At 39.1% G+C, this 15,013-nt stretch overlaps 1 protein-coding gene across 1 annotated transcript in view; it reads left to right on the forward strand.

The window, feature by feature from the left end:
• polr1a (RNA polymerase I subunit A) overlaps nt 1-15,013 on the forward strand; it is a 30,049-nt gene that overhangs the window by 13,996 nt on the left and 1,040 nt on the right. The window contains exons 22-36 of the mRNA XM_084718831.1: nt 36-188; nt 417-499; nt 2,810-2,975; nt 4,882-5,005; nt 5,803-5,903; nt 6,019-6,218; nt 6,716-6,883; nt 8,660-8,795; nt 9,119-9,273; nt 9,605-9,731; nt 9,884-9,991; nt 10,968-11,240; nt 12,113-12,313; nt 14,027-14,144; nt 14,262-14,426. Of these exons, the coding sequence (XP_084574957.1) occupies nt 36-188; nt 417-499; nt 2,810-2,975; nt 4,882-5,005; nt 5,803-5,903; nt 6,019-6,218; nt 6,716-6,883; nt 8,660-8,795; nt 9,119-9,273; nt 9,605-9,731; nt 9,884-9,991; nt 10,968-11,240; nt 12,113-12,313; nt 14,027-14,144; nt 14,262-14,426 (2,278 nt within the window). The remainder of the gene's footprint in view (nt 1-35; nt 189-416; nt 500-2,809; nt 2,976-4,881; nt 5,006-5,802; nt 5,904-6,018; nt 6,219-6,715; nt 6,884-8,659; nt 8,796-9,118; nt 9,274-9,604; nt 9,732-9,883; nt 9,992-10,967; nt 11,241-12,112; nt 12,314-14,026; nt 14,145-14,261; nt 14,427-15,013) is intronic.

Genomic DNA, 15,013 nt, shown 5'->3' on the forward strand with positions numbered 1-15,013 from the left:
TAACCTAGAAATATGCTGATCTGTGTTCGTTTCAGATTTCGTGTCTACTAGGCCAGATTGAGTTGGAGGGCCGCAGGCCTCCACTGATGCCTTCTGGGAAATCCCTGCCGTGCTTCCAGCCATACGACCCTGCACCCGGTGCTGGGGGCTTTGTTTCGGGAAGGTTCCTCACAGGCATCAAGCCACAGGTACATGAAGACAGTTGTGCATGTCGTGTAAGCGACTCATTTTAAAAGCTGCTTTTGTACTCTCACTCGTCATGAGGACTTGAGATTTCAAATGTCACAAATCGGAGCGCTCTCTCACTCTTACAAGTACTTTGTATGAATACTGCTGATGTGACTTTTTGGCCCTTACAGATTCTTGTTACTTCGTGATACATTTCTGTCCTTATCTGTGTGTCTTGTTGTGTTTAGGAGTTTTTCTTCCACTGTATGGCTGGCAGAGAGGGACTGGTCGACACAGCTGTGAAAACATCCAGATCAGGATACCTGCAGAGGTAAAGTTTAACTTACAGCTTAATAGTTCAGAGAAGGCTGCAGCTGTCTTAAAGCAAAAATTCAACCCTTTTCATATGCCTGTCCAAGCAGTGTTGATGGTAAATGTAATCATAAACCCCTAAGTATTGACCAAGTGTTGTCCTGCGTGCTGGCAGTGCCTACGTCTATCAAGATGCATTGTTCCCATGCAGCTATTGCTGTGTATCACCACCCTAGCCTTTAGCTATTATTAAATTAATAATAAATTTAGCGATTGCGCTCGCTGGCCACTCAGAGGAGGAGACTAGGGCCCAGTCCCAATGTCCCCCTAAAGCTTTGAGCCCTAAACCCTCACAGTTCTTAATCTGATGTCACCTGGTAGTGTTTGAGTGCAAGAGGCTGCAAAAGCTAAAGTGGCATAAACAGGACTGAGACTTATCAGTGACATCTTTTAGAACGCTTCTCAAACCATATTTCAAAAAAATCCTTTTATTGCCAACTTAGTAGTATTTATCTTCATTGTTTAAGTTTTTCTTCATTTTATGTTTGTATTCAGAGATGTACCCATCTCTATGTACACTGGCATTTGCAGCTGATTTGCATAAATTGAAGCATGATTGAGAATTTAAATGCACCATATTAAATGCAAATGTCAATGTTTGTTGTGTTTGTAAGGTGTCTGTAATGTGTTTGTTCAGATTGTGGGTTATTATGGTAATTGTCATGTTTGTGCTGGTTTACTGTTGCACCATGAGTGAGGCAGCTAGTATATTTCTTCACTCCAGCTGTAATGTACCATAAAATTTTGAATGTTACGTATAAAAACATAGTATCAGTAAAAGATGCTGCTTAGTTCAGTTTTCCACATGGTTTCTCTTTGTAAACACAACCCTACAAGAGCAAACGTGAATGTGGGTCAGTGTCATGAGTTGGATACCTGATGAATGGCTTATATCAATATTGGGGCCAATACAGATGTTGGATCGGTTCCATCTCTCTTTGTGTTATTGTAATTGTCTGATTTATTTGCCTCAGCGCGAAAATGTTTTATTTCTGGACAACCTGATAAAACAGTTAAATAATCACTTTACTCATTTTTTTCAGAACATCATACACTTGCACGTGAACTTCCCTTTTTTTAATCCCTCAGAGCTTCTCATGTTTAATGTTACAACACGATGACCTGTGGGTAATCAAATCACAAATGTGTCTTTGTGTGCATAAGTGTGCAGAAAGGATTCAAAAAGTCTGCGAGAGGCCCGAATGGATGTAATGATTTGACAGTAGGACAGCTGTATGTCCTCGCAGACTTACTGGGAATGCTCATAAAAGTCTATGAGGGTGAACACTGGGATTGGGTCTAGAAATCCAAGTTGAAATAGCCTGTAGTTCTCCCTCAACACCAACTGCATCACTGTGAATTTACTGGGTGCAGGAAGAACGGCACATTTTTGCCTCGTAAGAACTCAGCTGTCAGTATAGCACACACTAGAATGTATTGCTTCATTGACCACATTTACCATCAACATGACTGAGCAGCCATGTGAAAAGTGGTGAACTTGCCACATGAGTGTACAGTGGCATTACATCCGCATTTTCTGTTATGCATGTTTTCAGTTGCTCTCTGCAGCTCATTCAAAACCGTTTTTTTGCATTTATTTCTACAGGCCCAGTTCACTTGTATACACTTCTGCGTGAATTTTTTTTTTTTTTTAACTTTTCTCTTATGCATGTTCTTAAACAAAGCAGTAAGAGGAAAATATGAAAATCCTGCCTGGAATACGTGAGATGTGTACAGACAGCCAAATCTGTTCTGTCAGATGTTTTGCAAGATAATTAAGTTAGGAAGGAAATGGAATCGAGCAAAGGCATGTTAAACACCACAATGCTGCTTTTCAGCAGTTACTTTGAGCTGTTTAATTTTTGTGGGCTTTTGTCTAACTGAGATCACAGAAGTTTTTGTCTTTGGTGGGAATTTGAGTTTCTAGACCAACATTTAAGTTTTCTTTGAAGCATGATCCAGCCATAATCCCACTCAGGTAGTTTTGGCTTTAACAAATAGGGTTTAAAGGATGAGTTTCACAATTTTAAATAATATTTTGCATCAAATGGCAGATTGTTTGGGAGGGAAATGGTGCTCCCACATGGGTCTTGTACATGAACATTTGTTTATGTGAGCTACGTCTGAACCAGTGTGGCAAAGTAATGTTGTCCATCATGTGAACCAAAGCGAAAACACCCCAGAGCGAAGAAACTCATCCCTAGTCCTCTCCTTCTACCAATCTTGTCTTTCTTTCCTTCTGCCCTCCCTCGCCTCTACTCCTTTACAGATGTGTCATAAAACATCTGGAGGGTTTGGTGGTGCAGTACGACCTGACGGTGCGGGACAGCGATGGATCTGTGGTCCAGTTCCTGTACGGTGAAGACGGGTTGGATATCCCCAAGACTCAGTTCCTGCATCCGAAACAGTTCCCCTTCATAGAGGACAACTATGAGGTAAAACAGAGCACAACACAAACATGCTGTTGTTGCTAACATGTCATAAATAATTACATGTACAATAATAATGTTGATGTAACTTTGCGGTATCTGTTGTTGGCTGTGTTGACAACACCCTGACAACTGCAGCACATGTTGTTCAGACACTTGGTGAGATGGAGAACATGTGGACTGCAACTGGGTCACTTGGCATCTGATTAGCTTAGCTGTGGTTTAGAAAGTTTCAGAGGTTTTTCACCCTGTGGCGTGTCTTGAATTACAGGTAATTGGTGAGCATGAGGCGAGCCCCACATAGAGAGCGCTGCAGAATAATGCTGGTGTCGGCTTTCTCATTTCTGATTTTACAGAAATATCTGAGTAAATAATAAAACCTAAAGAACTGCAACGCTCTGATTTTTATTAGTTTTAATAATAATACTTTTAGCCTTTTTGATTTGCTTTGATTTGGGTGACAAACATGCTCTTAAGTTTGGGAACAGTGCAAATTATCACTGTTAAAAATATGCTTTCAGTTAATTATGCTAATATGAGCTATTGCAGTTATTGTTTGCCATTTACCTAATGTAATCTACAGTTGACTGCAATAATTAATTGCCAACTATTTTGATAATCAATGTAAGTTATTCTAGTAACGCTTCACTTTCCCGGCCCCATAATTTCTTGGTAAATAGGTCGTAACTACCAAGTAATGATGTCAAAGATATTAATTTAATTATTCTCAGATAAATAAGTGAATTGGAAAATATGTGTGGTGGAAAATCTGAAAATGAAAACAGGCACGAAGACCAGGATTGTCTTTGTGGTGTTTTAATAGAGCTTTGCAAAGGATCAGTACACAGTCACACAGAGTGTGAAAGGAACTGACAAAGAATCACAAGTGTACCTCTGTCTTATGGAATAAGGAAAACAAAGAAGGGTTGAGACAGGATGATTATGAAGTGCTTATCAAAAGGGTCAGGATGTGCTCGTGATATCAGGTGTTGTTCTTCCGAAGAAGCAGCTGCGTGTTCAAGGACAAGTAACCAATTAGTGTCTGACAAATCATGAGAACTGAGAACTGACTATAAGGAATAAAATATAGTTCCGCATATATTTTACCACTACATATGCAATAGTTTGATGAGAATCTTGATACCATTCTTGCATCGGTGCTTCAAGTATGATGGCTAATAGCTTACCATAAAGCTAAACTTATCAATTAAAGGCCTGAAAAATATATACAAAGGCACAAAAATCCTGAAGCTCACTAATTAAAATAGTGTATCTTGAAATAGTTTCAGCAAGTACCCTCTTCTAAATCTACAAATTGATGTTTATACATTTATGTTTGTGTAAAAATGAAACGTATACAGCAAACAAGATTCATGAGAAAAAAAGAATAGAAATATAAATAAAGCTTGGGGGCTCTACTCTCTCTTTACAATCTTATCAATCAGCTAAGACCACAACCCATCTTTCGTCTTGTGTGCAGTCCATTTTTTTCATGGGTCCCTGCTTTAGTCCTGAGATAGTGACTCAGTTTTTCCATGGAGTATATTTCCTCTACAATGTCCAGCCACCGCTCTGCTGTTCGCTGAATTTTCCCCTCTGTTAAAGCACGTTTTGTCTTTCTACCCAGACAAGCCCACAGTAGCATATGACTACAGAACTATTTGTGTGTGATAGTGGTAGAACAAATCAATGAATTTCTGTTTGTGTAGAAGGATGTGCCACTTTTATGGTGCCCTACACCCAAACTTCCTTCCTGACGACACTGAGAACTGCTCAGTTGGTCCAGTCTTTTCATTCAGCACGGAATGGGGATGTTGAACAATGTCGCCGTCTCCATTGTTTGAATAAAATATAGATTATTGACCTGAGCAGCCCGAAGCAACGAGTGTCATGCATTTCCCCATTCTGTTAGGTCATCAAGAGATCCCAGGGCCTGGACGAGATTTTGTCACGTCTGGACCCTCAGACTGCCAGTCGACACTTTGCGGCCATCAAGCGCTGGAAAGAAAAGAAAGAGATGGCCTGTCCAAGGACAGGTAGATAACAAAGTTTGGCTTGGAGAGTAAAATGATCTCATGTCTTTGCTGCTCAGACATCTAATTTATGATCAGATTTTAACATGACTAAAATGTATTTGTTATACTTTGTCCATCACAATTACCACAACAGTTAAGTTACCACAGGTCACGTTCTTTGCTCCAAAGCAAAGGTGTGGATAGTTTCTCTGGCTTTAAAGGAATAGTCTGGATTTTATTGATTTAGCTGTTGACTATGGCTGCAACTATTGATGAGTTAATCAACTTATTTGTCAACTATTAAAGTAATTGTCAAATATTTTGATAATCACTTAATTGGTCTTCGTCTTTTTTTTTTTTTTTTTTTTTGTTAGAGAAAAAGGGCAAAATGTATGTTAAAAAAAAAAAAAACTACATTAAATGTAAATATTTTTTGATTTCCTAAGTCCTGTATGACAGTAAACTGAATATCTTTGGGTTGTCAACAAAATGATTGACATTCTTGACCATTTTCTGACATTTTATAGACTAAAAAACTAATTGATTAATTGAAAAAAATAATCAACAATGAAAATGATGATTGTTGTTAGAGCAGCTCAGTTTAAAGCAGTTTAGTTATACTTTATGTTTGATAATGTATTTAATTCAGAACAGGAGTCTGAAATCTCAATTTGTGCTATTCTAGATCAGTAGAAGAATATTGATTTGAACAGGAGAACCCAGGAAATGAATAGTGAAGTGTTGAATGTCATATTTGTACATTACTTATGTGAATGTCTGTCATGTAATGTTTGTGTGTGTGTCTTAATCTGTGTCAGGAGCGTTCTTGCTGTTTTCTCAGAAGAAGTTGGCAAAACTGAAACAAACTGAACAAATAACGGCACCAGATATGAATGGCAGAAGTGCAGCTGTACAGAAGGTATTTCTGCAAAATGAAAATATACAAAAGATCTGACACAGAGTGTTCATTCAGCCTCAGACTGTAGAGTATCAAGTTGACCTCTGAACCCTAACCGACTCTGCTCCGTCCACAGCTCGTGGAGCAGTGGCAGTCTCTGGATGAGTCCAGCAGATCAAAATACAGCAAGAAGTCGACCCGCTGCCCCGAGCCCTCTCTGGGCTTGTTCAGGCCTGACGTCTGCTTTGGATCAGTGTCCGAAAACTTTCACAGCATCACAGACAAATACCTGCAGAACAGAGGCCAGCTGAGACAAGAGAGCCTGGACGAAGACAGGTAAAATACTGTCTACACTAATGTAAACAACGTCATGAAGACAAAAAAAAATCTGACAAACTGAAACAACATTTTACATTTAAACAGCTTGGATTAATTGGAAAGGTTCCTTGCTGTCGCTGATAGCATTTACGTGGTTGTAGAATATAGTCATGCAGAATAAGGAATTAATAATTGCTTTATAAAGATTAATAAAGAGCTAAAATGCATGCTAATAAGCAACGATGTAATGGTGATAATAGAGAAGAATACCTTCCAATATTCAGGGTAAATCTTCCCAAGTTACACAAAAAAACCCACTCATTTAAGGATGGTATATCTGTCATGTCAGAGTTTTTGGTAATTTTGAAAGCATAACCACAAATTAAATAATGACACAACATCTTAATGTAATAAAATTTATCATTTTATTCTGTCTTCAGTATTGTCTCTGTTTTTGGGGTGTCAAATAAGCCTCATGTCTCTCTCTCTCTCTCTCTCCCCGTTTGTGTCTTCAGCCTTCGACAGCTGTTGCACTACAAGTGGCAGCGTTCGCTGTGTGATCCGGGTGAAGCAGTGGGTCTGCTGGCAGCTCAGTCCATAGGCGAGCCCTCCACCCAGATGACCCTCAACACCTTCCACTTTGCTGGCAGAGGAGAGATGAACGTCACTTTGGGAATCCCTCGGTAACGTCACCTCTGCACCTAACAACTCATTGTTCACCTTGTTGGTACACATGAGCACATTTCTCAAGGTCCTTGAACAGCCTGGGAAAGTTTTCTTAAATTTCCAACTCATTTTTTTTACTTCAGCCTGTGTGTCCTTTACAGATATATTCTACAGATAAGTCACTGTTAAGTAACAATTCAAACGCAGACCATATTTCAAACTGTTTACCTTTTTGGCTAGCATAACCTAGCATGTACAATGTAGCATAAACATACTATTACAGCAAGATGAATGCTGAGTTTTTAACCTCTCTCTGCAGTGTTTGGGGTTCATTTGTTTTTTTTTGTTTGTTTTTTTTTTTTTACAAATAACCATGTATTGTAAATATATAAGTTCCGATTGTTTTGAGTTAGAAATTGTTAGCTTCAATTGTCAAGATGGAGGCTAGTTAGCTTAGTTTGCATCAGTTTTGTTCAGTTCACTTCATTTTGCCATCAGTTTCATTTGTTTCCTCTTGAGAAGTGATAAAATATGCACAACAGCTACCTTTCTAATAATAAAAAAAAAGTGAACTGAAAGGGTCACTTCCAATTCAAAACTGCATGTTTTTTCCCCCTGGCCTGTAGTGCTATTTATGCATTCAGATTGTTTTAGTGTGAGTTGCAGAGTTTGAGATATCAGCCGTAGAAATGTCTGCCTTCTCTCTAATATAATGGGACTAAAAGGCACTCAAAGCACCAAAAACATACATTTGAAAAACTGAAAACCAGTGTCTCTTCTTTAGAAATCATGACCTGGTTCCTCAAGATCATCCACAGACCTTGTTGTGACCTTGTAATATAACTCTGTCTTTTTCTGGACACTACAAGGGAAGTGAAACACTGTCATACTTGCACATTAACCTTTTTTAATGCTGATGGTTGTCACATTTATATTAGTTAGTTATTTGTTTATTTACCATGCTGGTAATTTTAGTACTTAATATTTTTGATACCAACAGGGGAAGGCTGCTATGTCCATTAGGCTTGGGCGGTGTTTTTGTTTGTTTGTTTATTCCTGACATTTCACCAGTGTGTACGACATGTGACAGTTTTTTTTTTTGTGAAATCAGATCATTAAAAGCTGCTGATACAAATCATTGTAGCATATATGACATTATCTGCCTTCTAGTACTTTGTGTCTTATATGCAGTTAGCTTTCTTTGACATGTCTTGCCGGGTTTAAATATAAAATTATTTGATTTTATTCGTCACATCTTAAGAGGAATTGCAACAAACTGAATAATAAAACAATAAGGCTCTTGCTCGAAGCGGCTGCTCTTGTTCACTTGCCTTTATTCAACAAATGGGTCAAAACCTGTCAAATGTGGCACAGACTAAACAAAACCATGAGAAAACCTTTGAGCTCTGGACAAATGGTAATGAATTTTTAATCAGTAATTGATTGATAATTACACATTAACGTGTCGAGTCGTTGCCCACTAAAATCGCTGAGCAGAGTCCTTAATGTGAATTAAGTGCTTCATCAGATTTAATGAGGTTATCTTTTTTAAAATTAAATCAACTGTCTTTAATGACTTAACTCTGCAGTTTCATAAACATTACTGACAGATGCAACCAAGCAGATTTTTCACTGCAGTGAAGAAGTTTTTGAAAGGCTCTACAGTTCGGCTCTACTGAGTTGCTTTTCCTACATCAGCACTTCTTACTTTTGACCACTTTCTCTTCTCTGCTGTGCACCACACTTTTCCCCCCCACCCTCGCCCTCTCTGTATACGTCTCCCTGTCTGACAGACTGAGGGAGATCCTGATGGTGGCCAGCTCCAACATTAAAACTCCCATGATGAGCGTTCCAGTGCTGAACAACAAGAAAGCCTTGAAGAGAGCCAAGACGCTCCGTAAGAAACTCACCAGAGTCTGTCTCGCTGAGGTGAGGATGATAATGGCCTGAACATGTCTTCGTACTTTTTATCTTGTGTTATCTCTATTTCTCACCTCATCTGCCCTGATCTTTCTTTTTCTGTGTGGCTTTTTTTGGTGTCTGTTTTTATCCTTCCAGTACTTGTTCCTATCTTCCTCTTTTTTTTTTTCACTTCTTTCATTTCCTTGTTTATTTCTCAGTATGCATAGGTCTGTAGTTGTGCTTTTAGCTGTGTTTGTGCAGAAAGTCTCCTGACCTGTGTGATTAACTCATTAAAAACTAATAAGTCACCACACCTGTGTGTGTTTGTGTGTGTGTGTATGTGTGAGCAGGTGCTGCAGAAGGTGGACGTGGTAGAGACATTGCGGATTGAAAATCACCTCAAAATGCGGACGTTTAAAGTCACCTTCCACTTCCTGCCTTATGAACGTTACAGTGACGATAAGCTGCTTTCACCCCAACAGATCCTCCACTACATGGAAACTAGGTGTGTTTCTGTTCGTGTGTGTGTGTGTGTGTGTAAGAGTTGAGAGTGTGAGTGTGCTCTGAGTTCCTCCTGTACCCAGGGTTCATACAAAGTTTTGCTTAAAAGTTTGGAAAATGCTTCATTTTAACCGTTATGTTTTCATTGTTCTTCGGATACATTATGGAAATGGCAATTGCATTTATAGTAACAATTAAGATGTGATGACAAAGGCTTCAAGAGTCTGAATAGCTTTGGTACATTGACGATACATGAAAAGCTGTTTGAATACAGAATCCATTCAGAAATAACCTGATTTTAATCTCTCATCTGTTTTTTTTTTTTTTCTCTTCAGGTTTTTCCGTCTTCTCTTGGAAGCCATTAAGAAGCGGAGCGCCAAGCTTGCTTCCATCGCCGTGGAAACGAGGAAGGCCACTCTCAGTGATAAGGACAATGATGGCAATGGAATAGCTGGCACAGCAGTGGTCTGTTTTTATTTATTTTATTTGTCTTCGTTTCAGTCTTCCCTACAGAATTTTTAGGATCGGTGTTATCTGTGCATGTTTTTATGTCTTTTCCTCGAATACCAAAAAAAACCAAAGAAAAATCTGAAGTGTCTTTGTCATGTTGTCAGGGAGATGACGCGGGGGGTGACGAGGAGCAAGAGATTGTTGATGACCAGGGTAATGAAGGAGACACTGATGCTACAGACGTCAAGCTAAAAGGCAAACAGGAAGAGGAGGTATGAAATGATGAATGAAACTGAATCCCTTGTTCTTTCCTGGGAACGGAAAGCTTGGAAATGTATCTCCTGTATGTTGTGGGTGGAATGGTTTGAACAGTGTCAGCTGATCTGCATTAGGAGATGGTTGCTTTAAAACATAACGGCTGACAAGTTTGGTCTAGAAAACGTCGCCACTCCTCTTAGACAGCGGTTTTGTCAGATGTCTGTGTGTCCTGGGGTGTATATTTCTGAAAGTCTGAGATCTACAAATGGTTTTTACCTCAGATAATCCTCTCCTGGATTAAAGGTTTAGTTATGTCAGCGCAGTTAGCTATTGATCTCATCCCATAATTTCATTGAAGACGTTTAACCAGACCGTGACCGAGACCAGACCGTTGGTACATCCACCGCCAAAGTACAGCCACTGACAGTCTCAGGTTGTTGTGTCTGTCTAACAACATTATGGAAATTAATCCTGAAGAGACCGACCTTTTTGTTTAAATCAAGATACTTTTTGTTTCACCGGCTGATTTATCACTCTCACCAAAGCCACCAGACTCCATTACAGAAACAGTCATTTTATCATCTTCTCTATCCAAACTCTAGAAATAAACAAAATAAAACTCACCAAAATGTCTTGGCTTGTCTTTCCACTGTTCAAATAATCACCAACTCTGGTTTGATAGAAATAAACCCTTTATTCACCATTTTAGATGTGAAAATATCAGGAAAGGAGTGGGAAGGAGGTGGGACATCAGAGAAGCAGTGGGGATAAACGGCGTATACGAACAGAATATTTTAATTTCCGACTCAGTTTATTTCAACCAGACCAGACCTCGTCTTCATCTACCTACATGTTAAATGGTTTCACTTACTCAGATTTGAGTTTATTTAGTTTGCAAAGAAAATATTTTGACATTTTGACAAAAAAGAATCCTAATCCTGTACAAAACAATTAATGCTGATTAATGCTGATCTCTGCTTTCCTCTGCAGGTGGATTATGAGAGCGAGGAGGACAACGGTGATGACGGCGAGGACAAAGAAGATCAGGGGGAGGAAGAGCAGGTGGTGGAGAATGCCGAGCACACTGACGACGAGCGGCAGCCAGAGTCTACAGGAGGGAGAATGCTGAAGAAGACTAAACAGCCAAAAAGAAGCAGTGGAAATGGAGCAGAGATGAATGCGATGAGAGTGAACGCTGTTCTGCAGGTGAACTCGGCGATAGAGAGCTACTGCTACGACGTCCAGCAAGAACTCTGGTGTGAGGTGAGTGTGTCTATGTTGCACAAGTAGATTAAAAAATGCTTTAGCTTTTTCACAAAAGCTCTGACAGGAATGGATTCATCCAACTAAGAAGTACTGTCTGCTTGTTCCTCTGTGCCATACAACCCCACTATCGTCCAATAACCATAAAAAAAACACAGAAGTGCCGTCTCATGGGTGAGAGTTATGTGTTTGACCCATTCATTTGCAACAACCTCCTTGCTAAATGGACTGGTTGCACAGCAGACGTTTTGACTTGTCAGGACAGGAAAACCACAGGTGGACTTAACGACAGTAATTAAGGCTCCCTTCCATTAAGTGTACTTGTAACAGAGATAGTGAACCAGCATGCACAATAGACTGCTGCATTACTCTAAGTGGAATTCATCAGTCATTAATATGCTGGTATGACAGGTCAAAATGTCTGCTGTGCAACTAGTCCCTTCTCCTCCAACTGCCAATATATCTCCACTTGTCTTCACAGCCAATCACAGCACGGTATTATACACGGTATATATATGATTGGTCTGATCTGTTATTTCTGAATAACAGAAGCAGTAAAATCATTTTAGATTCAATGTTTTCTGTTATTTTTTTAAGCAGTTAGCTGCAGAAATAAATGCATTCGGGGTGATTCTGCATCAACATGTCGGTTTATTTCTGATTACACATTCATTGTACATTATCTCTTACTGAACTGGTTACACAAGTTGCATGATCATAGCGTGTTGCTGTCCTTACTGGTTCATTGATTTAAAAACAACTCGGGCTTAATATTATAATTATAGTTATTTATGATTAAATATTTATAGTACAGTAAAAATAAATCGGATATTAATGAATCAATAACACTGATCCCTTCTTCCCATCCGCAGATTGACCTGGCCTTGCCGGTGAACAAGGTGCACTTCGACCTGACTTCTGTCCTGTCAACGCTGGCCCAGAATGCCGTCATCATGGAGACAAGAGGCTTGACACGCTGCCTGCTGAGCGAAACGACGACAAAGAGCGGCGAGAAGGAGACGGTTCTCAACACAGAGGGCATCAACATGCACGAAATGTTCAAGCACAGTGACGTATGTAGGCAGTGTTGGTTAGACTGAGAGACATGTTGGTTTTGGTTTGCATGCATCATTCTAAACAAGAGACACTCCACTCTGGTTTTTATCTGTGTCAATCGGCCTGTCTTTTCAGGCCTTTTTGTAATCAGATAGTGCAGTTTCAGTTAGGACAGGAAAGCAGGGGAGAGAGTGGGGGGGTTGACATGCAGCCAAAGGCCACAGGCTGGAATCAAACCCATGTCCACTGCAGAGGACTCAGCCTCAGCTCAGCTGATAAAGCCTCCAGCCGATGTACTATCTCATGCTCCAACCTATTAAATATTAACAGGGAATCAATCGGTAAATTTACTGACTGTTAATATTTAAAACATGAATTCATGCTTTAAATAAAGGGCATGCATGATACAACAAGCCTGCATTAACGTAGAGTAAATCTGTCTTGTAATTTTGTCAGTGAACACAGTAATTTATTGATAGTGGGTTGATTTTTGCTTTATTGACTGTAAATAACAATATGTGGTTGTAGCTATTTGTAAGACTTCAGTCCATATATGGGCAAGACACCCTTTTTGTCACAATATTGTTTTAAGATGCCCTTAAGTTACTTGTGGCTCAAATTAAAGCGACAGTTCACCCCAAAATCAAAGAGACATGTTTTTTCCCTGGCCTGTACTGCTATTTATCATCTAGATTTTTTTTGGTGAGAGTTGCAGATATCGGCCGCAGAAATGTCTGCCTTCTCTCCACTAGTCCACTGGGACTAAATGGCACTTGTGGTGCTCAGCGTCTCTTTCCAGACATCATGACCTGGTTAATCAAGATAATCCACAACCTTGTTGTGAGTGTTTTCATGTAGGAACTACTTTCTTTCTACGGTAGAATTTACTGGAACTACCTTCTAGAAAGAGTCGCTTGTTTTGAATTTTTCACTTTTTTTTTTTTTTTTTTTTGTGCTTTGTGCACCACAAGCTGAGTGCCATTTAGTCCCACTGTATTGGAGAGAAGGTGGATATCTTTACGGATTATATTTCCAGAACTCACAGCAAAAAATCTAGGTGGATACACAGCACTACAGGCCAGGGGAAAGAGATGTATTTTTGATTTTGGGGTGAACTGTCCATTTTTAAAATGTGAATTCCACATATATGGGTTGAACTGTTGTAAATTCAGTATATATTTAAGGATGCTTGTATAAAGATTTATCTTTTGGATATTCGAAAGATAAATCATATCACATCAATTCAGGGTTAGCAGTATACACCGGTTCAAAAAATATTAATTTGAATGGATCAGTACTACAGAATTCAGAGATTTGAATCGGTATTTCAAAGCAAGACATGACATTGAAACATTTTTAATATATACGTAGCTACGAACACACTGTTAGGAGGTATATTTACAATGTGAGGCTTTGAAACGATCATCAAATTGAGGATTCAGGTTACTGCCAAATATGCTTGTGGAGATATCTATAAGTACAGAATGACAGACAAACATCTGTCATATGTAATTCAGTTTTGATATTATATTTACTGATTTCTGACTTTGATTTTCACTCAAATCTATTGAAAATCTTTGTAGTGGATTCAAATCAGAGGCTGCTGTAAATTTAAAACTGAAAAAAATGTTGTGATTTCAATAAAGCGTTTGATTAGGGTAAATTTCTCAAATTATATTGTATATTATGAGACTGCACTTTTTCATCTGTTTTTTTTTTTTTCCCTCCAGATCTTAGACGTCAGCAGACTGTACTGTAATGAGGTCCATGCCATGGCTAAGACCTACGGGATTGAAGTGGCTCTAAAGGTCATAGAGAAGGAGATCAAAGATGTCTTTGCTGTCTATGGTACTCACACTCACACTCACTCACTCACTCACTCACATTATAACCCCACACAGCAGACCACAAGGCTGTCAGAAACACTGAAGTTCTGTCTGTATTTCTCCCTCTGTCCGTCTCCAGGTATCGAGGTGGACCCTAGACATCTGTCACTGGTAGCAGACTACATGTGTTTTGAAGGTGTATATAAGCCATTGAACCGGCACGCCATCTGCTCCAACTCCTCCCCTCTGCAGCAGATGACCTTCGAGACAAGCTACAAATTCCTCAAACAGGCTACCATGCTGGGTGAGGAACTGATGAAAATTATATCAATACAAAGAAAATTCATTCGCAAAGCCATCTCCTCACATATTGGTTGGCAAACCCTTTTAGCATTTTATCATTAGGGATGTTTTTTGTAGTGATTTTGTTTTCACTGGTGGAAAAAATGTCATTTTGACATAATTTGATTAATAAATTAATTTGATAATTTGACTTAATTTAAGATATCTGTAAAACAGTTCTGACATCATACAATACATACTTTCACATGTAGAAAGGGCATTTCACCTAGTCAGAACTGATTTACAGATATCTATATGTATAGATATCAGTAACTGCTTGTAAAAATAGCAATTAGAAATATCTACAATGAATTTCCTTATCAATTCCTCAAATTTCCTCTGGGGATTAAAGAAAGTGCGTCTGATTTCTGTTGGTGCCTTGGTGGATTCTTTTGTTATTCACGTTTGATGACTGAGTTACGCTTAAGGCCTGTTCCACAAAGATATTTTGGACTAGTCTGTAGTCTTAGACCAGTCTTTTGCTCACAGTGTAGTGTATTGCAAGTTAGACTATTTCACAAAAATAGAGTGGTGAACCTTAGACGCATT

This window comes from Lutjanus erythropterus, chromosome 5, assembly GCF_056507025.1.
Source record: "Lutjanus erythropterus isolate fLutEry1 chromosome 5, fLutEry1.hap2, whole genome shotgun sequence".
Classification (NCBI taxonomy): domain Eukaryota; kingdom Metazoa; phylum Chordata; class Actinopteri; order Lutjaniformes; family Lutjanidae; genus Lutjanus; species Lutjanus erythropterus.